We start from the raw sequence: 27,493 nt of genomic DNA, 5'->3' as shown, positions 1-27,493 counted from the left end.
GGGTCAGGTTGATGAGTGTAGGATCTACAATATAAGTTAACCATTGGATTTGTTGAAACAGATTGCTGACACATAGTGAGCTGCAGAGGTAGGTAGTAAATAGTTACATTTAATCAATTACATTTACTTCAGCAACTTTTTGAAGTAGTACTTTAAGGAGAATTCTTTTCCACTGTATTCCCTACTTTTATTTAAGTAATAATTTTGTGAAATATCACTATACCTACTTCAGTAAAATTTCTGGCTAACTTAACTGTGAGTAAGTTGACATTATCCAGGATCAGCAGATATTGTCAGTGGAAGTTCTTCATCCTTTCCTAACATAAATATTTCTCACTGTAATGATTGGATTTATAATTGTGACAGTTTGTGTACCTGTAATATTTGGCATCGGTCTGAGGAGCAGTCGATGTTTTCGCAGGGCTGGTACATCCCAAGGGTCACGCAGTTGAGCAGGATTACCATCATGCTGACACGCTCAAACCATGTAGAAACATATAGTCAAAGAAAATGTCCACTCACAGTTTGCTAAATCAAAGAACAGAACTTTAGTACTTAAAACATTATTCAACAGTTAAAAAAAACAGAATAATTTGTAACATTCAACTTTAATCGAGGTAATTAACTTAGAGATTACCTTTACAATATATTTAATTCTGTAAAAGTTCTGCAAAGCAAGTCTAGGAATGGGTGATTATGCAAATATTCATATGGCACAAAAGCTTGAACAGCACTAGTAGCTAGAAAAATGTTAAAACAGCAGAATCCAATATCAGATGTTGGTTGTAGAAAAATCAAGGTGTCACAGTATGATATAATATGAATTGTTTCTGTGGTAACTAAAGAGCTTGGCCAGCCAGTGAATGATTGAAAATCTTCCCAAGAATATCAGGTTCTCCCTAAGGCTGTGTGCAGCCCCAAACACCGCCCCAGCTGCTGATAGCATATGATCTTCAAAAGGAAAGAAACCTGCTTACGAAACAGATCTCTTATAGAGTAAAACTGCAGGTTTGCAGAGAGAGAATTCCTAGAAAAGAATGCAATCACAACATGTTTCTCTTGGCCCTGCCTGAACCTTTCAACAAAAAAACAGGTTATTGTAGACATCACAGCGTGGATAAAGATAGGCTATGAGTGGGCAAATACAGGCATACGCATAAACACACACACACACAGGTTTACATACAAACACCAACTTACCAGAGCTTACATGAGCATAAAAGCACACATGTGAAAAAACAACCAGCAGGTTCAGATACATAAATGCTCAAATTCAACCACCCACATTTAAGCACAGATTCTCACGTTTCCTTTCATAAGCATACACTCTTAGGCTCGTTCAGTCCTTGGATTAGTATGCTAGCTGATAGGGATCATATTGAACAAAATCTTTAAAACTGCAGGGCAAGTTCTCACTATTGAAGGAGGCTGTCGCATTTTCCAGCTGCTCTGCTACTCACTGCTCTGTCACTGCTTTGCTGTGTCTTGTCTTTTCTGAGTACTCTCTTAATTTCACCTGAATTCAAACAATGGTTCTGGTCAGCTGGTCTCTCAATGCAATTGATAAAATGTTCTCAACTGGAAGACAGGGAAAAGGGGACCCTTCCTGTCCTGCCAGGACATACTTCGTGGGATACACCAAGGACTCCTGGAAGGCTTGGAGGATGGCGTGTTTTAAAATGTTATCAGTGGAGGATATCGAAGATGTATGGATCTTAGGATTTATGATACTCTGATTTACAATAGGATACTAAGATTTCTCCTGTTTGGATTTGGAGGATACCTGATGTATCTACAATTACAGAGGATGTCTGCAGCAATTTGGGTATTGATCAGGCTCCCAGCAGCGGTTGATGCGCTCACAAAGGCTTTGAACGAGAAAGACCGTGAGCTGAGCTGTATGCTGGGTGTGACTGAATGAATTTTGGATAGGCACCCCTCAAACCCTCACAAATGTTGTGGCAGAAGGGCACAGAATGCCCCCATACCCCTCTCCCCATAACCCCCCCCACACACACCTGTGAATATATGTTGTTTGCATTATAAAAAAAACCCCTTTTCACAGTTAAACAGTGTATGTGTGTATTGAATTAGTTTGGCTATGGGTTGAAACAGTTCCAGCCTTGTTTTTTGAACACCAACCTCAACAGGTTCTTTTAGAAAGGACATAACATTTCCAACACTTTCTTGTGCAGAACTCAGCTCGAAAAGTAGGAGCTACAACCTATGAATGACAAGGGTTGCTCCATGGAGTAATTTTTTGTAACAATTATACTCAGGGTAATGGCCTCCTAGCTTCCTGAGATGAAAGTGGCCAAGGTGTGTTGACATTTACCCTAGAACATTGGATTGCCACTACCCTGCTTTGTGAGATGGCATCCAGGAGACAGAAGGCCTACTCTGTAAATGTCTACAATGCAAAACTGATCTGATATTACATAAAAAATTGTTGTCTCCCTGTCTCTGTCCCCTTTAAAAGCCCTCCCTCTTCAGTTCCTGTTTGCTGGATCCTCGTCTAACCTCTCGTCTAACCCCTGGTCAATCGTCTGTCTGCCTTCCTTGTCTCTTCCTGGTTCCTAGATTTTGGTTTTCCCCTGATGTCTCCTAGGTTCTGGTTCGTGAGTTATTTTTTGTTGGATTTTTTGATTCCTGTCTCTGTGCCTGTGAACCTCCTGCCTCAGTGCCTGTGAACCTTATTAAACCACTTAAATTCACCTCTGCCAACTCGTCTCTGCATTTGGGTCCTCTTCAACCAACACCACTTTCTGACATTTTTACTATATGTTTTAACTAAAAAAAAAAAAAAAGAGTGTGACAAAATTGAAAGAATTGAAAGACCTTATTTTGGATCAATTTACAGCTAATATGGATTTTGTAGACACAATACATTTTTCCTATATATATATATATATATATATATATATATATATATATATATATATATATATATATATATATATATTTATATATATATATATATATATATAATTTTTTGTTGTTGTTGTTAAAAGTGATTTTATATTTGAATAAACTTAGGCTCTATCTTGGTGTTGTGCTTTATAGATGCCATTAAAAAAGAAAATAGACATAAGGAGCTATTTTAAGAGTCAGTCAGTAAGTAACAGGATACTATAAAAGGTTGTGTTACATTTAATCATTTAATATCAAAAACACACTTGCATAATTTCCTATTATATGATAATAGAAAACACAGCTATCCAGTAATAATGATGCAGGGCAGCTTCAAGGTGATGTAGCTGGCCCTTCAGTGCTTCACTTGACGTCTAAATAATTTTACTAATAAATTTAGGAGCAACTTTTTTTATTTAAATACTAAATAAATATAAATTTGTATTTTATATGGCTGAGTTTAGGGAACTCAAACAATGAGTGGTGATGCTGCAGCACAAGTAGAGAGTGAAGTGGCTTCAGGTGAGAGTTTAATGTTATTCAGTAATTGGATTCGGTGAAATCTGTTGGAGCTCACAAATGATGCCACATAAATTTTAGTACAGTAGTTTGCCTGATCAACATGTTGGTTTAGTTTGCTGTTATCTCCACATCAGATTTATTATGTAAGAAATATGTTTGGAATGTCACAATAAAATTAAGTTTGCAACTAAGATTATACTTGATGAATCGATTAATAATTGGATCGGATCAGCAACATTCCTCCCCGAGAGTATGGGGAGATTTCATTCAACCATGTCCTGATCACAAATAGTTATAGTTACTGGAGTAGAGGCTCAGCATTAAATATAAGAATTCAAAATAAACCATAATAAATGTAATTATTTCAGATAAGTAAAAATAAGCTTAGCATATTTGTGTGTGCACTTAGATCGTAGCTGTAAAAAGAGGAGTATTAAGCAACACTGTCAGGTGTTGTTCTTGAAAGTTGATTGCACCATAAAAAAAAAAAAAAGTTTTCATCTGATTAAGTTATTCAACTTTTTCTGAAATATGTTTATGACATAAAAATCTAATTTATTAAATTAAATAAACCGGGATGAAGTAGGCTTTAGTTAGTCACAATGAGTACACAAAAGTGGGATTTGTTTCAGTCTGATATCATTATAAATTGACCTAATAAAGGTGACATAAATATTTATTATCTTGATGAGAGTAACAAACTGCTGAGTCCTTAGGGTGAGGTATCATTCTTTGGAAGACGATTCCTAAATTGAGTTGCTTAATTCAGAAAAACTGTGACATATACTTTGACACACACACACAGCACATTAACACATGCCGCTCAGCAGTTCCCAAGATAGTATCGTGCAGGCAGCAATCACTGGAGGGGTGTGTTAACGACAGACTAATGACTGTCATTTACCAAATTTGGGGGAATGTCTTTATTTATCTGGAGGTTTAATATTTAATTGAAAAATACTTGTGTGTTCATATTTATATATTCTTTAAAAAATAAAGGAAACACATAATTAACACACTATAACTTCAATAAAATCAAACTTCTGTGAAATCCACCTAGGAAGAAACACTGATTGAAAATCAATTTCTCATGATGTGCAAATGGAATAGACAACTGGTGAGGGTTGTGCTTACAGCCCAACACTGTTTAGGACATTTGGCATTTGCTAGAGGGAAACAGGATTGGCAAATTCACCATTGACACCCTGTGCTCTTCACAGATGAAAGCTGGTTCATGCTGATAACATGTGACAGACGTGACAGAGTCTGAAGACAAAATGGAGACCGATCAGCTGCCTGCAACATCTTTCCATGACCGGCAGTGGGTTAGTAATGGTGGGGCGTGGCGTTTCCCTTGGAGGGTCCCACAGCCCTCCATAGGCTCGCCAGAGGTAGCATGACTGACATTACATGAGAGATGAGATCCTCAGACCCCTTGTGAGACCATATGCTGGTGTGGTTGGGCCTGTGTTCCTCCTAATGCAGGACAATGGTAGACCTCATGTGGCTGGATGCCTCTGCAGTTCCTGCAAGATGAAGGCATTGAAGCAAAGGACTGCCCCACCCATCCCGACCTAAATCCAAATGAACACATCTGGGAAATTATGTCTCGACCCTTCCACAAATATCAGGTTACACCACAGATTGTCTAGGAGTTGCCAGATGCTTTAGTCCAGGTCTGGGAGGAGACTTGGAGGCCACACACAACACTGAACCACAATAAAGCACACATACCACAAGCTGGCTTCTTTACATGTTGCTCTCCATGGTGGGACATAGGCCACGCAGCTCAGGATTGTTTACCGGTTGACCAATGTTTAAAAAATCTGGGTTAACCTGCTATTTTCAGTAGGAAAGAGACTTTAGCTACTTTTATGGAAATGTAACTAGTAACTAAAACTAGTTACTGTAAGTAATGTTTTCAACACTACGTGGTCCAAGAAAGTTGAAAATGGTAAAAAATAAACCATTAGGTTTTGTTTTCCGAGTTTGAAGACATTTTGCTTCCCATCAAGGAAGCTATATCAATTAAAAATGCCTGGATTAGCGTTGAGTTCCAGGCTTCATAGAGCAGCTTAGAAAACATGCAGATTAAACCCGAAGAACAGGTCCACCCCTTTGCAATGGGGAGTCGGTGAGGTCTTTGTTAGCCTGCAATACCAGATACTAACCAATGCCTCTGAAAAGGGAGTTGTTAGGATCATTGTTATTGTTGTTAAAATCAATTATCTAAAGGTTTTCTGACTTCTCATTAGGCAAATCAGTTCCTAAAATATAATTTCACCAGACTTACCTCGTTGGATTTCTGCTGTGAATTGGTTTAAATATATTTCAGTTTTCTAAATGAGTTGAAAGCCAACTTAAACTAATTCCAAACTTAAACATAAACTTAGGTTCTCAAAAATAAATCCATGCCAAACTGTGATATCATTGCATAATTTTCATTGATTATGGTTTTTCAACCATTTTACATTAAATTTGTTTGTGCATATAATAGCAATAATTTAGTCAATAGTTTTTTTCAATTGAAATATGTTTGACCTGGAGTGGATTGGTACCCCAATCATCATACCACATGATGATTGGAGTCTTACATCTACTCTTTTTTTTTTCAGTCTTTTTCATTATGTCTAATACATATTTAAATCTGATTTACCTGCACACGAGGGGAAAAAAACCTACAACTGTCCCCACAGATGATGTCACATAAAAAATATGGACAAAAAGATATGACCTTAACTTTAGCCGTGGTAGGTGAAAAATGAAAGGGGAGAGGGTGAAAATAAAGTTGAAGGGCAGACCAGACAATAAAAGCTACAACAATATTAATTTAAATAAGTATTTCAAGATGCAGAAGACCCACTGAAGTCTTACCACATCCAGAGGCTGCTGTTCCAATTATTTTGAGTCATTGTCTTGTGTTTCGTTGTGCAAATTTAGGATGACCTCTCACCTACACATGCTCTGTTACACACAAACACTCATACTCTGACTCATACACTCATACACAGACTGTTGCCATCTCTCCACAGGATCCAGTCTGTTACTTCAGCACCTGCGAGCCCGGTGGGCGATGTCATGATGACAGTAATACGTATTGGCAGCAAACAGCATGAAGGCAAAGTAGCAATGGGTGGCATTAACTGCACAGTTCTGTCTGGAGCAGAAAATGTAATGCAAAGGGAATCAACATGCAAGTAAAAGTCCTAAATAAAATCTCTGGGGTCAATATCTCTGCATGAGATTGCAGCCCAAAGTCAGTCTAACTTTATATTGTTCTTTTTCTGCCAAGAAACGCATGTACTAAATGTCAAATGCTGTAAATATTTACAAAAAATAAATGTAGTCTTTCATGTATTTCACTCTGTTTCAGGTTATTCAATTTTTTTGGTAAAATAGAACTATTGATGAATAAAAAATGTATTTAACACATGCATTCAATTCTTGTAAATTGAGAAAGTTTTTTTTATAGTGTATGTAGCTTAAAACACTAATAAAAGGTCCTTATAACAAAAATAGTGAACCGAGGCTAGTCTGTAGTATATACTCTAAAGCACTTCATATTCTTTCATTGACCTTTTCACAGTCTGATGATGTTAAGTAATTACTTGCCCAACAACACAACAGGAGAGACAGAGGCTAGAATAAGTACTGTAACTCACTAGTTGAAGGACAAACCCTTACAATAACTCCTCAGGCACCAACTATACCTTAACTGTCGGCTTGGGTATCAAGTCTTCAGTTAGCTGCTCAACAGACATGTTGCTTGAATCCTGCAAGCTATTTCGTAGCTTGAAGCCTATTTCGAAAACAGTTACCCTAATAAGAACTATAGTTGGATCTCATTAATTTTCATAACTGCTTGTAAATGTTTGTAATTGCTTTTCATTACTACACATCCATTTAATAGTCATGTTAGATTGGATTTTATTGAGTTAGAATCATATTATGAAAATCTTAAACCTTTTGCTTTTTAAAAGCTTTTATGTGCTGATAGCTAAAAAGAGCATGTCCAAAAAGAGAGAAAAAATGAAAAAAACATCCATTGGATGTTTTTTTCATTTTTACTGTAATTTTTTTAGTATGATTATATGATTAAAGGACATATCGATACAACTGTGCAGATTTATGTTTACTTGATGTTAAAATTACTTCAACACACGACAAGGTGTGCTTACTCTACAATTACTCTTGTGTACAAAAAGCAGACCCCTTACTCCATATTTGGTTTATGCTAACTCTTCTCCTTATAACCTCACTTAATTTAATTTATGAATTCAATTTATTTAAAAGATTTCTTTACAATGCACACTAATGAATACTGTCATCCAGATTCATAGCAAATTTAGTAGGCATGCAAGGTTATATCCTAAGAAAAGGCTGGTTTATTTGGTTGCTGAGATTTGGTTAAATTAAAAAAGTAAAAAAAAAATCTGCTTTTACTGATAAAATTAATTTATTGAACATTTACATACTGACACTCAAATAACCCTCACTATGAAAGGAACTAAGAAAGAATTAAGTGAGAATATAATCCTATTTATATGTATTCCTCTTGTGTGGACAGCCCTGCCGACAATATTATCAGTAAGGTGTCCTGGGAGTCACATTGTTCCTGTCAGCATTACACCAATTTATGCACATGTGGTAGCAAACAATTCAGACGGAAAAGAAAAATTTTACAAAGGGAAGCCCTGATCCATGTTCTTAAAAGAATTATTTCTCCTATTTAAATATAGCTGAAATATTTAATTCTGGATGCACCGAAAAAGAATATACTTTTTTTCCCCCGTTTTTTATACAACTATACAAAACGGACAACCTCATGTATTGTTGCCAAAATTATGCTTAGATAAAGAGACACAACTATTGTGATTAAAACTGATGCATTGAAATAATTGAAATATTTTTTTTATTATTATTATTAGCAAAAAAACACAAGGAGTAGAAAAAACAAGAAGTTGAGAGAGGGGTAGGCAGGGCAACACAAGATAGGTATAGATACTGTAATGAAAGCAGTTTGATAATGTTTGTGAACTAAATCTGACCAAAATAGTAAATATATTTTTGTTTTGCAATCACATATGCTTACAATGTTGATATTGTCCATTCCTGCATGGAAATGTCCATTTACTTGACAATTCTTCACTTACTGGCAGGATACCCACAAGAAATATCTTGAGTTAATTTAACCACTAGAAAATTTCCCTAATGACATACCATAACAGTAGGAGCAGTTTTATTTCCTTGAAAAACATTAATACATTTGAATGCGAACTAAATGTACAGAAACTCATTTTCAGACTTGATCTAAACTATATTAATAAGTGGCAACTGAGGCCAAATCAAGACAAGGCCATGGATAACTTTTATTGACTTGAATAAAATCATTTTGACTTTCATGTTTAATTGATGGCAGCAGGAAATGTATGCAATTGTAATCAACTTTAAACTTTAATTTAACCCTTTATTACTAAAGCAGGGTCGCAGAGGCAGCAGTGCAAGCAGAGATGCCCAGATTTCCTGATCCACACACACCTCCTCCAGTTGCCCTTGGGGGACCCCAAAGTCCCACTAGGCTCGAGCATCTGTTCCTGTTGGGAGCTGGAGAAATACACCTTTTCTCCAGCAGAGTCCGCCCTGGATCCTCCCTGCTGAGCTGCTCTGCACACCTGCAGCTGATGATATCATCTGGAGGACCTGGACTACTTAAGCTGCCTTCAGACCTTGCCTCGACGCCGCAGTGTCTTAATCAGTTGGTTAGCACTTAAGCCGTAGATCCCTAGTGAACCAAGTTTCCTTTGAGTCCAACCTGGATTCTAACCTTTTTGTCTCTGCTTCCAGGTTTCCTGTTTTTTCCTCCTGTGAAGCTCTGGAAGAGCTTAACCTGCCGAGCCTGCCCTCCGAGCCAAACCTGAAGACTCACTCTCTGGATTTCCTAGCAGCTCAGGTTTCCGAGCTGGAAACACAAGCCAAGGTCAAACCAGCCTTTAGAAGTAAGACGCTGAAACAGCTTAAGGACTCTGCCAAACCAAGCTTTCTCCGGACCCAACAGTTCCGCTCCCAAAGCCTCATCTACATTCATCAAGGTACAAATCTGAACACAATCAAGTCAAGTCTCTGCCAAGCCTTCGCTAACCAAACTGTCTCTCTCACAGACGCCAGTGAACCGGTCCCAGCCCAGAACCATTGCATCAGTCTTTATTATATGTGTGAACTTGCAAATAAACTCTGTTAAACTTTCCATCCGTGTCGTCAGTGTTCTGCATATTGGGCCTCCCTGATACCCATCATGACAGTTCCGGGACTAAAACATCATTTTATGAGCAGACAACTCCCTAGATCAGCGTTGATGCATCTATAAGCCTGTAGCCTTTTTTCCTAAATTTACTTTGGTTCGGAATTCTTGCGCTGTTTGGGGGATGTGACGTCAAGAGCGTGCATGTGGAATGGGTCCAACCTAACACACAGCTAAGAACCGCAATAGCACTAGGATAGCGCTAGGAAAACAGATTTTGTGGATACTCTGAAGTGACCAGGATCCAGCACAACTCAGGCACAAATGGCAATTCCACATAAAGAAATAAAAAGATAACGCCTCAACTACAAACGCAAGCTACGAGATCCAGCAGAAATGTTCTGCAGTTCTATGTTTTGGCCACAGAAGACAGTATCATTAGAAAAGTTGATGCCTCTTTAAGTCAAGAGAGTCTGACTGCATCTACTGCACTGTCAGGACCACAAGTTTATTCCGGAAGTTGTATTCAAAGCTTTGAAGAATAGCGCACAGTAGGGATGGGAATCGAAAACTGGTTCCTGTTCAGAACCGGTTCTTTGTGTTCCAATTCCATGGCACAGTTTGGCAGCTCACTTAACGGTTAATGTGGTTCCTAGTAAATCATATGCCATTTCTGAAAAATAAACCAGTTTCCTACCTGTCTTTGAGGTTATTAAACATGCTACGAAGTTACTCCACAGTTCGGGGAGCGAGAGAAAGGTGATGCTCGTTTATTGAAATCAGGGGGAGATGAGTTTATTTCCTGAAATTGTACAGTAATGCTTTTTCATTAAACGGATGCCTTCTCCATTAGATTTAGATGACTGTGAGCAGACATGTAGCCTGGCTGGCCCAGAGGCTGGCAGCTCCCATTCACTGCCTTCTGTTTTCGCCGAGGCAGGCAGAAATAGAATGTCCCAGGTGAAGCTGGACGAAAGTCACCGTGCACTCACCAAGTTCATTGTTTCATAGAATCGGTAAGAGAATCGACAAGGAATTGAATCGTTGCACAGAATCGATAAGGGAATCGGAATCATGAAAATCGTTTCAATTCCCAACCCTAGCGCACAGTATGTGTTTGCTGCCAGATTAGAGTTTATGACAGTGTTAAACTGGATACGTTTAAATTATAGTAAATTACAGTAAGCAAAAAAAAGGACAGCCAAAAACCATTGTCGTCTAGAAAGAGACTTTTAGACTAAATGCCCTTTTCCATTCAGCGCTCCAAATGAAGAGATTTATTTCTATGTAGCACATATCTATAATTCCAGATAGGAGTTTGGTGGGGAGTAAAATTGTGTACATACTTCTCCAGCATAACAACACTTGTTTGTGAAAGGAAGCTAGCTTCACAGGGAGTTTTTCGATGAAAGCTTTCACCCTAGAAAGGCTTTGAATAAACTTCCCATTCTAACAGCAAGGGAGACCTCACAATGCAGGTCTGCAGCCAGGGTCCTGACAGTGCAGGTCTGGGTGACCTGACAGTACAGGTCTGCAGTCAGACCCTCTCCTTTAAGTGGCAAAGCAACAATAAATTGGGTGTTTAGTGACAAGCTAGTAACAAATTCACACTAATATCACAACTTTTCATTTAGATGTAACAGAAAAAAGAATACATTTGGCTATTTTCAGGACCAATAAGTCCCTTAAAATTAATTGTAGGAGGGGACAGAGATCTAAGAAAACTGGTGACGCCTCAGTTCTTAATGCACTGTAAAAAATAATGGCTGTCCAAAGCAGAAGGATCAAAATGTGTATTTTCAGTATTCTTCTGATTTTAGCATATATCTGCTTAGGACATCATGATAAACATGAAAAGACAAGACAAGAACCGGTCTTACAAAAATAAACAATAAAGTACTAATTACTTCTCCAAAAAAGTAACTAAATTAGTAACTCAGTTACTGCTCAGTAAGACACTTTTTGCAAAGCAAAATAACTATGTAGTAGGGTTGTCACGATACAAAATTTTTCAACTCGATACTGATACTAAGGAAAATATACGATACTCGATACCATTTTCGATACCACAAGGATAACATTTCCAAATTTCAACAGAAATATTTTGATTATTAATTAAAATACAATAAATAAATAAATACAATAAACAATAAGAACAACATTTTGATGTTGTTTGCTGTGCACCGTATTTAGCAAGCTTGATAAAAAACTTACAAAATTAAAATTAAGTTTTCCTTACTTGGCTACGCTTTACGCACATAACAATGACACTAGCCAAACCGGTTAAGAAACAAAAATAATTCTCGGCAGCTGCACCTGTTACAAAAAAAGAAACTGAAAAGTGCACAGCAAGGGCGTAGGTTTGATTTGAACTTTGGTAGGGACACTATTGGTCTGGTGTCATTGGTGCTATGCAATTTGCATGCCCTTTTTTATGCTCGATGTGAGCATCCGTACTGATAAGAGGAATTCATTGTTAAAAGAGAAAAGCAACATTTTGCTCCATTAATAAAAATGTTATAAGCTCTACACTCATTAGATGCTGTTTATCAATGTTTGAAGTATCACCGGCTCTGATGAATGTGGAATTAGGACTGTTTTCCACTTTGAAAACGGTTTCATTTGAACGACTAAGAGAGAAGGTAAATACAGTATTTTCTTCTGAAGATATAGAATTGTGCAGAGTTAAACCCCACTCTAATATTTGTACCTACTATTCTCTAGCAAGCAAAATAATACATTCATTAAAATATTAACTTCACTATAAAAGTTGAACATCTGGGCTGTAGTTACTCTGTGTAGCCCATTTCATGTATTTAATCTGGGGCTGAAAAAATGAATCGTATTAATTGATTATTTCAATAATCGTCAACTAATTTAGTGAGTGATTCATCATTAACTGGAGTATAGAGACTTTAAAACATACAGTAATATAAATGTAAAATGTGCCTTTCCCCACAGACCAACCCACTTAGATCAGTTATTATATCAAAATTGTAAAAATAAAAACAAAAAAATGAAAACAGTAATATCAACTAAATATCGGTAAAAAGGAAACCCTCACATTTTCTTTTTTAGTTGGCTGTGGCTAAGAATCAGAAATGTTGATGGCTTACAGCCTTTATTTGCCCATTTTTCCAGCAGTCTTCAGAACTCCTGGCTGACTCAGAATATTTCGTTTTATAAAAGAAAAAAAAAGGTTTTTGTTTTTTAGTGCACATGATATTCATTTTTTTTTATTTGGACTAGTTTTGTAGCCTAATATTAATTTTAGTAACCGCAGCATTCTAGTGTGAATAAATTTTCAATGTTGTGCTCCAAGCACACGCGGACTAGAAAACAGCCAATCAGAGAGAGAGAAGGCGGAACTTAAGGCAGAACAACCAATAAGAGTTGAGTTAAACAGCGCAACTCAGTTCCATGCGCTGCTATGTGAAAGGGACAGGAGAGACCAGGCAGAGGAGCTGCGAGAGGAAAAGAAGCCACTGCTGCAACAACTACTGCTGTAAATTATAAACATGTTGCTCACATCAAATTATTGGTAGGGACAATTAGGTCGGTTCAAAATTTTGGTAGGGACATGTCCCTATGGTCCCTATGCAAACCTACGCCCATGGTGCACAGAATTATTCAATCACACAGTGTTCTGAAAGTGCATTTTCCTCTATTCTGCACTTTAGATGAATGACTGTTTAGGTGCCACTGGTACTCGATACTTTTGAAAATGAGTATTGTATCCAGCTTTTACTGCAAACTGTAGAGTTTGCTCTACTTATCCCATAGAATAAGCCAATTAGACACCTGTTTTTGCAGGCAGCACACACACTATCATGCATGACATCTGGACAACTCGAAAGCTTTGAATTGTCCAGATGTGATTCAACTCAGCTTAATTAAGTTGACAAGTTGACATAGTTTGGTGAATGCACTACTCCAAATTCTGCAAAAACAACAAATCAATGTGGGCTGCGTGGTGCCAAAGTCTGTAGCATTGTTCTGTAGCAAGAAGGTTTTGAGTTTGTTCCCCAACCCTGGATGTTTCTGCATCAAGTTTGTATGTACTCTCCAAGTACTCCATCTTCTTTCCACAGTTCAGAAACAAGATTGTTAGGTTGATTGGCTTCTCTAGATTGTCCTTAGGTGTGAGTGTGTGTGTCTCTGTGTTGCCTTGCAATGGACTGGTGACCCGTCCAGGGTATACCCACCTTTTCTCCCATTGACTGCAGGAGATAGCCGCCAGCGCCAGCGCAACCCTGAAGGAATAAATAGGAGGAAGGGATGGACGGATGGATGACCATTGACTGAATGCGTTCAGCTGTGTTTCCTTAGATATAAAACTTTCCACCAACCTGCCTCTATGATTTCATTGTACTGACTCTGTAAAGCGCCTTGAGATGACATGTGTTAACTGGTGCTGCAAATAAACTGCAGTGAATACAACTGGTTACTGAACAGCTTTAAAGCTTTTGGCCAGTCAAACATCATATCTAAGTCATAAAATCAACTGCATAATTATAGTTACAATATACGTTGTTGTAGCATAATGATAAGGGAAGTATCAGCCTACAACAATCCTACGTATGTTACCCCAACTTGAGACATGTATGAGCTTTCTGGTCTCTTAAGCTATATTTTACAGATTTAGAAAAAATGCAGCTTTGCAAAACATTCAGGCAGACAATACACAATATTTGAATTAAATAGTGTGGCTATAAATCAGTAGACATTTATGAATGTGAGAGATCTTGAGAGGTAGAGTGCAGTGATGCTAGAGGCAGGGAAGACCACATGTGTTGAGACAACAGAAATTTGAAATCTATTCATCTTCCGCTCCCTCCCTAACAATATGTTTTAGAGCAGAATCTGATTTGACTTTATAAACTCATCTTAATGTTTTTTTTTCCCTCTCTTTTTCTTCACTCTCTCTCAAAAATCAACCCATTTTCTCTGCATTCATAAGTACAGATTAAGATTTGGAGAGCAGCTTTTTACATGTCTAAAAATGACCTCTATTAACTTTTTTGTCCCACTCTGCTCTCATAATTCCTTCACTATGAGAGTGAAGTGGACTGTGCACTTGTCTGTGAGCTGCTTAATATTATAGTCACAGCTCATGCCAAGCTCTACACGCAGCCTTAGCTCAAAAACAGTAGAGTCACTGAGAAATGGGAAAGTGACAAGAGTCCCTGAAGAAATGACTCTGGTTTACGATGTAGGATGTAGGAAAATAAATCCAGCATGACATAGAGTTTTTGATATTTAATTTCTGATGTAAATTTCAAGTCAGTATGGGAATATACTTTTAGAACAAAGAAACAGAACTTTCATACAGAGAGCAAAAGTGTCTGCAATGATTTCTTCTTAAAATTCTAGACTGTAAAATTTAGGTAGAATAAGCCAAATAAGTTGTGTTAGACATGTTTAAAAAGGCCCTACATAGAAAATCTATAATAAAATAATTATCAATATCCCACAGTATTTTACATATTTTACCAAAGAAAATTAATCTGTTACATTAAACTTTGGAATGTGTAGAATACGAAGGACATGTGGCTTTTATATATTTTCAAGTCTATTTACCCAAATATGTACAGATTCTAATCAATGTCTGGTTTCTCAAATATCTCAAACTTATTTTATAAAATGTAATAAAACATGAAATTGTTTATGAAAGTATTTCATTTGTTAAATGTGATTAAAGCTTTATTTAAAGTGATTTTATTTTAAGCAACCTATCTATTAGGAGCATATTTATTACATTTAGAATAATCTATTAAAAGATTCCATTTAACTTTATGCAGCATGCTGTTGCTGAAAATCTGCACGAACCTTCCATAGTAAGATGGAGCTAAAGTTTACTTAAAAGCTAGAGAGGGAGAAGGAGTTTTAGTTATTACTGTGGAATACATATATTTCTGTTGTAAACTCAAGTGTTTTTTAATGAACCAGTAATTCCCTTTCCAATGCAATATCAGGTTTTTACATAGTGGATTACCAACAACTTAATATTTATTTAGGATGTTAAAATACTTTGTGTAGACAAGCAGAACTAAGCACCTTACAAGCCAAACGCTGCATGGAGAAAAAACAACTGCATCCTGATTGTGAAACTTGGTGATCATCATGTTGTAGAGATACTTTTTTTTATCTGCCGGGATAAGAAAACAGTTTTTAAAGGAAATATGGACAACAGGGCGAGGAACCTAAAATAACCTAAGGAACCTCAGCTGCCATGCAAGGGCTCAGATAATAAATTAAATAGTTTTAATTTCTTAGGAAATTCAAGCCAAAGCCCAGACCTAAATTAAAAAGTGGAGCCCTGAAAGTTTTTTATCATACAGACATACAAATCATATTGATGGACCTATTTTACAGTAGGGAATAAATAAGGAATCTTTAGCCGAATTGGCAACTGATGGTGATGGGAATGCTCCACGATATTTGCATATGGCAGCCTCGCTCCTGTCCCAGGGAAGCTATAGCTGCACATAGCTGTAGCTCGCCACCATCAGCGTTTCAATAGTTGAATAAATCAATTTACCAATTTACAATTTAATGTGGTAAATATTTTTTCAATTAATCAATTATCAATCAGATAGCCAAAGGTTCCTTAAAGAATACTTTTTAGGAAAATAAACCAGGCTAAACTCAAACTTTTCCACTGAAGGAGTTCTGCATAGAGCATATTGACAAATTATTTTTTTAAGCTTAAATGCAATTTTTTTAATATATTCTTTTTACAATTTTGATATAAAAAATGCTCCGTCAGCTAAAGGCATATTTTACAGTCTCTATACTCCAGGTAACGATTTTTTCAATAATCAGCTAATCCAATTAATTGTTTCGGCTCTAATCTGAGGTTAAAATAAAGAGTTAAAATTATATTAAGGATATTCTAACAGAAATAAGCTCAATTTAATCAAAGAAAAATCTCACTTTAGGGATGATTTTATCCAGTGTTTTTCTTGTTTTATAAACTGAAAATAAACAACAGAATTTTTCAAAGCACTACACAGTATTACACTTTTCAATAATGAATAAAAGTTGGTGTGACTCAAAACATACATGCACAGAAGTCCTCCGTGTGTATTTTCTCACAAAGAGATCAATTCTGCACACTGCTCAATCTGATCGCACAAGGCAAGAAAGTGGGCCCTGTCAATATTAGTCCTTTTATGTTGGGAAAGTAAGATAGACACATACTTTTTACCACAACCCTTTTGCACTCACACAAGCTTTCTTCAATGCATATTTCCACCTATTCATTGTGGTAAGATTGACATGCAATACATGTGCTGTGCAGCAGACTGTTCTCACTCTGCATAGGAACAGATTTACTGAATCAAAAGACATTTAAGGACTCTGCAAAGTGAAAATACAATTAAAAAAGCACAAACTTGTTAAATACGGCTAATTCTGATATTAGTTCTACCTTGCTCGGACTAAGGCTGTTAACAAATCCTACACTAATTAGGCGATCAATTGTATGATTAAGTGTGTACCAATGGATTCACTGTGAAATTAAAGTGTTTAAATGATCTATCCAGACATTGCTTTGGTACTGAGATTACACTTTTTTTTTTAACCTAAATGGCTTTGAATACACTGTTAGAGTGATAAAGAGCACATTTATTTCTTGTAAGATCTTCAGTTGAGCTGTTTAATCAAAGAAATAGAGGTAGACCACTGGTCAGATGGTTTCTATGTAAAATCTAATTTTTGCAAGAATCATTAATAAAAGTGCCACAAGTATTATATTGTATTGTATTTCATTCTAATTATGCACATATGTAATTTTACATTAACAGTTGTTTGCAATTTATTAGATGGAAATAACTATCACTCACTGACGCAACATCTATAATTTGCAGAAGCAGAAATGCAACAAAAGGTTACAAAAAAAAATGAAAAAGAAATAAAACCTTCCAATTTGAAAACAAGAAAATAGTTTTGAGCCACAACTCCAAGGGTGAATGGCACTAAAGGAGAAGTAAGGACCGCTAAAAATCCCAAACAGAACAGAAACAAAACAATGTTTCTATAGTGCAACACAGTGGTATGAACATCATGCCTTAGGGTTTGCTGTCTTTAGGCAATTTTGTAAGTAAAATTATATATTTTGTTTAATTCTCACAAAGAAATCGTGGCTTTCAGAAAGAAACAAACTCATATGGATAGGAAAAAAAAGAAAACCTTTGTGTCCCTCAACTGTCTGTTTCTTACTGTCTGTCTTCTTATGCCCCTCACCTTTACGGCCTCACACTCCTTTTTTGCCCATCTCTGCAGTTTCCCTTCTTCAAATGTCTCATCCCGCTTCAGTGAGTCTCAACCAGTTGGTTATATCTTTCCCTCTCTCATTCTTCACTTCACTGTGCTGTTACTGATAGCCCATACATTAGCTCTAACTGTGAGTCACACATCAATGCACTGTAAATGTTGCTCTTAAGACTCTTATTAGGCACTCTGTGCTTATCTGAGTGGGCAGCACAACACTGTGTTCTACATGTATTGTAATCTGACACACATGTCCTTACTTTCACAGACAGAGCTATGATATGAGCCTGTTTATAAGGGAAAAAAAAAACAAACAAAACGAAACAACATGAAATATGTGTTCTTGTCTTTGCTATCAAAGAAGACAAGAACAATAAAGTATTTCCATAGACGGATAGTGTGTACCGTAACTACAAGGCTGGAAGAAAAACCTTCCAAAGTCTAAAATGATGTAACAATTTGCAAACATCATCTTAAATGATAATTAATCTGAATACTTAAGTTGTTTTTCATACAATACTTGCAAAAGTTTTGAAAATTTTGATTATTACAGTGACTTCCAAAAGTGTTCATGCCCCTTAAGGTTTTTAAGATTTTCTTTTTATATACTGGTAAAGACCTATAGGAATCCAGAAAATGGCAAACAGCACCAAAAAAAAAAAAAGTAATAAATAAAAATGTTTTGCTTCCTTTTCAAATATCTTCTTCAGTTTAAAGCTAGCTGAACTATTTAGCATGCTGTTTTTAATATACCAGACCAAGGCATGATGCTGGTTTCCTAATAAAGGAGTTGTCTTGAAGTTATCTTTATCAAAGTTACTTAACAGATATTAATAAATTTATCTTCTTTTCCTTTCTTTTAGCCTCACACTTATATTCTTAGTTGTGTTGGTCCACCGATAAAAGTTTATAAAGATATATATGAGGCTTGTGGCTAAATTTTGAAACAAATTAAAAAAGAATATGAAGCTGACTTGAACTTATCTGTTGAGGAAAAATCATAAACACGAACTAACAAAATAATGCTTCTCCTTACAGAGAAGTAGATAAGTACTAAAAGAGTGAGTTATCATGAATATGGATATTGAAAGACAGGACTTTTACAGACATCCCACACAATCGTTACTCATGGAATTCAGCTTAAAGGATATGGACTGCAGACCATACGGATGCACAAGCTGCGGGGGCAGGTTGTCTGTTTCAGACAGAAGAAGACCACAGGCACCAGCTCAGGATGGGGCACAACTAACACACTGGTATCGCTGCTGCTGTCATCATCATCCTCCTCTTCATCATCACCTTCACGCTCCTCCACTTCCTTCAGCTCCTTTTCTTCTTCCTTGATCCTCTCTTCCTTAATGATCCCTTTCTCCTCCTTTTCTGCCTTTTTTTCCTCAGGATACAGGTGGTAACAAGGAGAGGACCAGCAGGGGGACGAGGATGAAACAACAACATCCCTGCTTTTGGCTATTGCTGTTGTTACCTTGGAGGTTGTTGCTGCTGACTGTGTTGTTGATGTTGCAACACCAGGGCCCTCCTCCTCCTCACTCATGGCAACCTAAGTTTCTTAAATAAAAGAAAGAGAACAAACAGAGTGGTATTTTATTAAAAAAATCAAAGAACAAGAATAGATTGTGGGGGGAAAAAAAAAAACATTAATGCAAGATTATCGTGCAAAATTTAACGTTCTCATAAATAGACATAAATAGGTTAGAAAGAATGGTCCAAAATGGTTAGGTGGAAAATGTCATAGGCAATACTTTTTTTGTATGTTCTGAAAATATTTGTACTTTGTTTCTATTTTAGTGATTTATTTTCCCAGATACTAGTGGAAGTGGGCTTCAACAATACTTTCGTAGGTGGAACATTTCAGTGCAACATCCAGATTGGAGAACTGACAGTTTTTGAGCAAACCATTGCCCAAAGCATCACATCTCCTCTGCCAGCTTCTATTCTTCCCAAACTGCCTCCTTTTGCCAAGTGTTGCCTGTTAAGCAACGTACATGCACCCAACAATCAATATGACACAAAAACACGATTCATCAATCCAGACAACCCTTTCTTTTCATGGTAGTATTATGCCACTATTGACCAAATCCCAATGTAGAATATTGCAATCACAAGTTACTGCGTGGATGTATGCAGTATTTAATAGAATACTGTATTTCTAGTGTCAGGCACATGTGCTCTGCTTATCAGCAATATACAGAGCAAGTGCTATATTTAGCCATGTTGTGCCTTACAGCCATGCGATAAATATTTACATGGATGGAATACCTAGCATAGTTTGGATCTGGATGCACAACTGGTTTCCAGATTAAGAGCTTGGACCACTCTGCTGCTTCACTGCCAGAAGAGGAGCATCAAAGGAACATCCTGAACCCCCTGTGGACTCTCTATAGAAGCCTAGGACCCCATCACATCTTCCTCTCTTCCCCATGACTTGTCAAGTCACATCGGGGAGATTACCTGCATGTGTCTCTTTGGCAGGTGGGCACATCCTTCAACTTTTATACAAAATTAAGTAAGGCCTACTGCTCTACTTTCAGATGACCACAGGTAGCCAGTACCAGGCTGTCTGCATCTTTCTCTCTTACTTTTGCTGGAAAGGCCTGAAACGAGAAGCACCAAAGACAGGATAAAAGCAACTCTTCCTATGACAGGCTCACAGACCCTACAGCAATGCAGCTGCCCTCAGCCTCACACATCTTTTACATGCTAAGCCTTTCCTGGCCACTGGAAATATGGAGCGATATTTGTGCCTTCGGTTTGAGCGCACAGGAACCAAGCCGAGCGTGCAGTGAGACAAAATGCACGCGTTCAAAACCGGTCTTGGGCGTGCTCAACTCTGAAAAACTCTTCTCAACACACTGTTGTCACGCTCAGTTCCATCATCTCTGCGCTCGCGAATTCATAAATGTATGTAAATGCCTTATCTTCCACAGAACAGAGATTAATTGATATAAAAGATGTTTACTATTAGTTGGACCACAATTTAAAAGGTGATAAGAACAGGTTCAACTCTTCCTGGCCATTAAGTGGAGAACTTGTGCTCGCCAGCTCTCATTCCATCCTTTTTTTCCCCGCCAGTTGCCATGTCCAATAACACTGATTCTAACCAGTGATTTGAGCATTAGTAAAAGATTAATTCAACTGTTCAAAAGGAACACAGCAACCTCCGTATGGCATCTGAAGTAGGGATGCACGATATTGGGATTTTGGCCGATATCCGATATGCCGATATTTTAAAACTCATGTAGCCGATAACCGATATCGATGTTAAAGCTGGACAAAAATAAGTAGTCATTGAAAATAGCAGTTTTATTATCCATTACTGACACTTTGAAAATAATATACTATATAATAATAATATACTCAAATATATTTTCATATGCTGATATCAAATTGATTTTTAAAAACGCGGTATCGATCTATTTTACTTTCAAAATCTCGTGAAATTTCATTGTTCTGTTACAAACTCTCGTGATATTTTGCAAATTCTTGTGAGATTTTGTTAGTAAAATAGATAGATACCGTGTCAATATATCAACATATAAAAATATGGCAAAATTTTGTGAATTTCCAGGGGATTTCGTAGCATAACGATGACATATAGCAATATTTCATTTGTAAAAGAGATTGATATGGTGTTTTTAAATGGCAATATATCAGCATATGAAGATATTGTGATATTTTAATGCATCAATATTTTTTCCCTCGTCTTTAGAAGTTTTTAAGTCTGTAAAAAAGAAGTTTTTGAGGAAAAATAACTAGTATTTTTGTTTTAGACTTTAGAAACTCAGAAGCTGATCAAATGTCGGATTAAATATCGGTGGGGTGGCCGATGTCCGATATTCAGTTTTAAGGCCGATACAGGCCGATACAGATAGGGGGCCGATTATATCGTGCATCCCTAAAAGCACCTGAAGCTAACGAGGTAGGCCTCAATAGGACTTGTGATGAAGCTCACAGGTAATGGGTAGACAGAAGGACTACAGCGTCTGGTGTTGCAGGAGCCATCCTAAGAGTGGGAGGGAATTCATGGCGGCTAAACAATGCTGGTCTATATTGTATGTGTATATATATATATATATATATATATATATATATATATATATATATATATATATATATATATATATATATATATATATATATATATATATATATATATATATATATATAGAGAGAGAGAGAGGGAGAGAGAGAGAGAGAGACCAGCACATCAAGCTCACATTGGTCATTTCTTTAAAAAAGCATCTCAGGACTAATAAAAACATGACTAAAAAGGTTATATAACTCACCCTTTTTCCCAAAATTATGCTTGTAGGAATGTGCAATGTGTTTCTTTTGATGTTACAATGTTTAAAGTCATGTCCTAGTAAGGAAAAGTATGGTTTATAAAATATCTAGCTTTTATAAGGTGAGTGACTTTTGGCTGTATCAACTGACTATAAAATCCTGCTTTAAGAAAAAAAACAAAAAAAAACTAAATGAATAATAGCTTCCAAACTGAAACAAAACACTTGAAAGGATAAATATAAGCTGTTGGAAAGTATGAGATTTTTTTGGAACACTTTTAGAATGTAAGCTTATTAAAATGCACTTTTATTTGTATTAATTGTTCTACAAAACTCAGATGTCAGTACTTAAGTTTGGTTGAACAAAAAACATGAACAAAACACAATGTGTCTATAAAGATCTAACAAAAGTGAATACTACTTTTTATTTCAAATTTGGGCCAAATCGAAGGACAAACTTCTTTTTTTCTGTCCACATCAGTATACTGTTGCAGGTTTTCCTGCTGTGCAAGCTAATTCTTTTTTTTTTTTTTTTTTTTTGCTTTATAGAGTGGGGTTGTTAAGAAACGTTTTTCATTTATTGAGGTACCTACACATTTATATATAGGATAATTTACTTTACTATTTAAAATAGCCTATGTTTTCTTTATCTATGAATACACTAAATTCACAGTACACTGGTTTCTTGAAAACTGCTTTTAATAAAATTTAAGCATGTGTTATTCTAAGCTTTATCACACAATATCAAAGGCCAGTGTAAAAGCTGAGATCATTGTTATCTTTTGAAGTACTCTTTGATGAGCATCCCAGGAAAGTTCAAAATTGTTAAGATCGGCAAAAGAGATAAATGCAATCTCAAGGATATTACATTTCTTTTTGAGCCTCATACCAATTAATCATCTGCAAAACACTTGAAAATTTTTAAACGTTTTTCACCTTATATGGAGTTGCCATTGGTATCTGACTTTTAGCTGAATGCCAGGTGTTATGTTTAAGATGGACATTGTGGATACTCAGAAGAGTATCCGCAATGTCCATCTTAAACATAACACTTTGATTGTTTGCAATGCCAGACTCATTTAACATGGAAGTGTGTGTGTGATGTCACATCCAAAGAACAGCGGTTTGGAACTTCCAGACCAAAGTACATTCAGGGAATATAGGCTGCAGGCATAAAGAAGCATCAGAGCTCTTCTACTGAGATTTTAGTCTGCGCATCAAATCATGTTGCAGTCATAAAGCATCAAATAAAAGATATTTTTCAGTACAAACATACAAAAGATCGATTTTAAGGAGTTATGGCTGGTTTGCAAATAAGAATGTCAATATATTTTAGCTGATAGATGTGGAAAGCTGAACCAGCAGTGCAAATACTGCATAGAAAAACACAGCATGAATACTTTGTAGATTTTTATGTTTACCAAAAAATTGAACAATTCTTTTGCTTCTACTTCACAAGTGTACAGTATCTACCACATACATTAAGCACTGCGTATAACTATCAAAACCTATTAATAATGTTGCATTTTTTCTTTTTCAGCTTTCTGCAACATTTTTTCATATTTTCCCCATTGTGGGACAAAAAAGGGATTTTTTTATGTTCTATTCTGATTTATACTAACATGTGGCACAGTACAAAAAAATCACAAGCTAAATGCAGTAGAAAAACATTGCCTCTGCCTAATCTAAACACTTGCAATTATTGATAAAAGATGATGCCGTAATATAATGCAGCTGATGGTAACAGTGCAACCCCCTGATAAATGTGCCAGGCAGCATTAAAATTAAATGAGTGTAGGAACACCTTACCATGCCATAACACATAATATTTGTAGCCAATTAGGTTTGTGCCAATTTATAATGACCAAATGGATTGACAACACTAGTCAAACATTCTGAGACACCTACTGTATACAGTTTAAACTATCAACAACAGAGTCAAAGGCTAACTGTTATCTTGATGTGGCACCGAGCCTTATTAGTGGATGTGGGGAAAGTTTAATGGTCCATAACCTCACCTACAGGCAAAACTACCTGTAATGACAAGCCGGAAGACCGGAAATTTTCTTTAAAACTAAAGTTATAACTTATATGAAATTTAACATCCCATAAAAGACACGTTCATTAGGAATAAACCACATCAACATTGTCTTGGTCAGCCATACACATCTAAGCACGGGGCACTAAAAAGCATCCATAGTAGTCCAATAATGGTGTTGGCTACCTTAGATGAAAAGCCTTAAGTAGGCCCAAGAGAAAGCGTTGCTGCCCCCACAATCCCCTCCTGACATTTCCTTCAGACTTTGGGTGTTTCACTTCAGATATATAAATAGGTTGACAAATGAGCAAGGATTCAAGACCTTGCTACATTGTCTGTTTAGAAACACACTTTAAAGGAACTTATAATCAAAATTAGATGAGAACTGTAACACAACCATTATGAAGTTCTGTTATTCAGACACTACTGCAGACATAAGTCTTTTGATAGATGAAAAAAATAAAGGTGTAATTTCCATATCTTCTCTCATCAGACGGTATCAATAAAAAAGCCACAAAAGAATAACTTAGACTGATTTTGTCAAACTTGATTAGCACTTTCAGTGTAAATAAGAAGTAGCACCTTACTTATCATGCTCAGTGTGTCTGATATTGTGAAAGCAATTGCTGGTCAAACTCAAGGACTGCTGTAATGCTTAATGTGATACTAAATGTATTGTTGCTTTGGACTTTCTCTTCAAAATCAAATATGTAGTGCCCTTGAAAAATTACTACTTGCTAACAAAAATAAGTCGTGGTCAGTCAAATCAATTCAGCTGAAAAAGAGAAATTAGAGTGATGTGATAGATTATTGTGCCTGATCACTGTGCTCTTTTCATATAACAAAAACAAACCTGATCACTTGACTCATTCATAAGCAAATGTGTTTTTTTTGCATTGTTCATGTAAAAAAATAAAAACAAAACAATTGGTAATCTACTCCTTGTTTGCATAATTTTACTCTATGGGGCTGCAATATATTTAAAGGTTTCACAATGTGATATTTGTGTAAACAAAAACACTGGTGATATGAAAGTAAGCAAGGAATTATCCATCAAAGCTTCTAGTGAAAAAATGTTACAAAAATGCTAGATGTAATCCATGTTTTCTTTATAATGTTGATTATTTCTGGGACAGAAAACTAATAGCAAGTGATATTCTCAGCAACATATATATAAAAATGTACACTTTTGATTAAAAATAATGTAAAAATATATACAGACCATTATTAAGGTGTGTGGAGTTGACAGCAATGTTAGTTGCTCTTTTTCTGGCCACGGACCTTTACAGGCCTTTACAATGGAGAGAAGGGGTCAATTTCACAAAGCAGGATTAACAAACTCTAACTCAAATCCCTCACTCTAAATGTATGTAGCCAAAGGTTGGAAACCCTGAGTTTTTAGTTTCATAAAAGCTGTGGTGAGTTAATTTAACCAACTCTAAGTAGGTCCACTCAGAGTTAAACACAAGTTAAACACAAGAGTAACAAGTATTAAAAGCTTTTATTAGTGGAGCCCTGATTCAACAATGTTTTCACCATGACGAGGGGCAACAGGAAGTGCCTATTTCACCCCACTGGAACTAGAGAATTTAAGGAGTAAAGAAATAAAAATTGGAGAATGTGTTTAAAATAAAGAGAAACAGAGCTACAGCTGCAAAGGAAAGGAAGATGGCATAGGATCAGATAATTGCTGCTTGAGTTTGCAGTGGAAACTGAACTTTGGAAAGTAAAAAAAAGAAAATTGCACTAGTAAGAATTAAGTTTTATATATCTAGAAATGTTTATACAATTCAAGAGGCCATGTTGACGTCAAATCAATAATAATAATCAAATTAATTGAATATGTATTTTTTCATAGTTAAAATAATACAAATGCTGAACTGCAACAATAGGAGTATGGCAATCTGAAATTAATTTCTCAACATCCAGAATGTTTATTCTAGAAATGAAGAATGTCATTTTGTTAAAAATAGTAATTTTGACAAGGAAAAATGTTTTCACAGATATGTTAAGTCAAACTAATACATATCAAAATGGCTTGTCATAGCCTGTTGTAACGGCAATATCATTATGGGGAAAACTTGTTTATTGCTTGAATGGTAGTTGATCAATATATTCTACTTTGGTAAAAATCACAGCAGATAATATAATTCATTTGAAGTAAAACTTTGAAACGTTGTTGGGTTTTTGTTTTATGTACATTGAAAATAAAGAAGATAAAATCTATAAAGTAGGAAAATAGTAAATACAACTTACGGTTTTAGAGGTGGCGGAAGTGGCTGTTACATATGATAACCTGCATATTATCAGCCATAAGAAACCTACTAGAAGGCAGAGGAGGAACATCCTGAAGCAATTCTATGGGATTGGTGCTGTTTGACTGTGCAGTTCTATTTTCTATTAAGTTGTTATCACACACACACCAATGTTCTCTCGCTAATATCAATTTCTGTCAAATAAGTCTGTATAATGCTGCAAATGTGAGGCTGGCTAACTTTGTGGATGTATATCATGGATTGAGCTCAGACGGCAGTATTCATAAACATAATTTTCTAAATGTGGTAGGTACACATTAATTCTCTTGCAGTTAATGTCGATCATTTTTTAATAAGACCAGTCAAAGGGAGATGCAATTTTTGTTTGAAAAAACCTAATGTGTCTAACTGACCCAATGAAATATTTTTTTTTATTGTTTGCACAAAAATACGACAAATGGCCAGGTTAGCTTTTGGGAAAATGTTTCCCTGGTAAAAGAAACAGAGGCTGAGTGAACTCTCTTTATGAAACGGAAAACTCAGTTTCCCTGATTTCTGGTTTAGAATTTTTTTTAAGTTCTAATGTTTTCAGTAAAGCTGCTTTTTGAAACTGAGGCAAGTTCAGCCCAGATAATCTCTTTCTAAACTTAACTTTTTGGTGCAGCTTGAGCCTGTCTTTTTTTGTGGGTCGTTCAAACCACAAAGATGAATGTGCACAAAACACACTGAATAATGGTGGTTAAGGTGACCAACAACTTCTCTCTAAGGTTGTACTTCTTGAGTTGCTACAGGAAGTACAATCTCTGCGTGGCTTTCTTAGAAACGATGGCTGTGCCAGAATGCCCACCTTAACTCCTAGAGCACTATATAGTGGTTACTAGGGCTGGGCGATATAGAAAAAAAGCTTATCGATAAAAAAAAATGCATATTGATCGATATCGATAATTATTGAAAA

General features: G+C 36.2%; 1 protein-coding gene across 1 annotated transcript in view; it reads right to left on the bottom strand.

Moving 5' to 3' along the window:
• The window catches only part of LOC119774839 (voltage-dependent T-type calcium channel subunit alpha-1I-like), a gene marked incomplete at its 3' end in the record, with an annotated part of 204,036 nt that overhangs the window by 109,599 nt on the left and 66,944 nt on the right, over window positions 1-27,493 (bottom strand). The window contains exons 2-3 of the mRNA XM_038272535.1: window positions 19,096-19,510; window positions 376-487 (exon numbers count right to left, since the gene is read on the bottom strand). Of these exons, the coding sequence (XP_038128463.1) occupies window positions 376-487; window positions 19,096-19,496 (513 nt within the window). The remainder of the gene's footprint in view (window positions 1-375; window positions 488-19,095; window positions 19,511-27,493) is intronic.

The sequence above is a fragment of the Cyprinodon tularosa genome, unplaced genomic scaffold (genome assembly GCF_016077235.1).
Source record: "Cyprinodon tularosa strain WSP-4 unplaced genomic scaffold, ASM1607723v1 ctg834, whole genome shotgun sequence".
In the NCBI taxonomy this organism is placed as follows: domain Eukaryota; kingdom Metazoa; phylum Chordata; class Actinopteri; order Cyprinodontiformes; family Cyprinodontidae; genus Cyprinodon; species Cyprinodon tularosa.
Note: the sequence above shows the minus strand (reverse complement) of the source record. Positions and strands in the feature narration are given on the sequence as shown.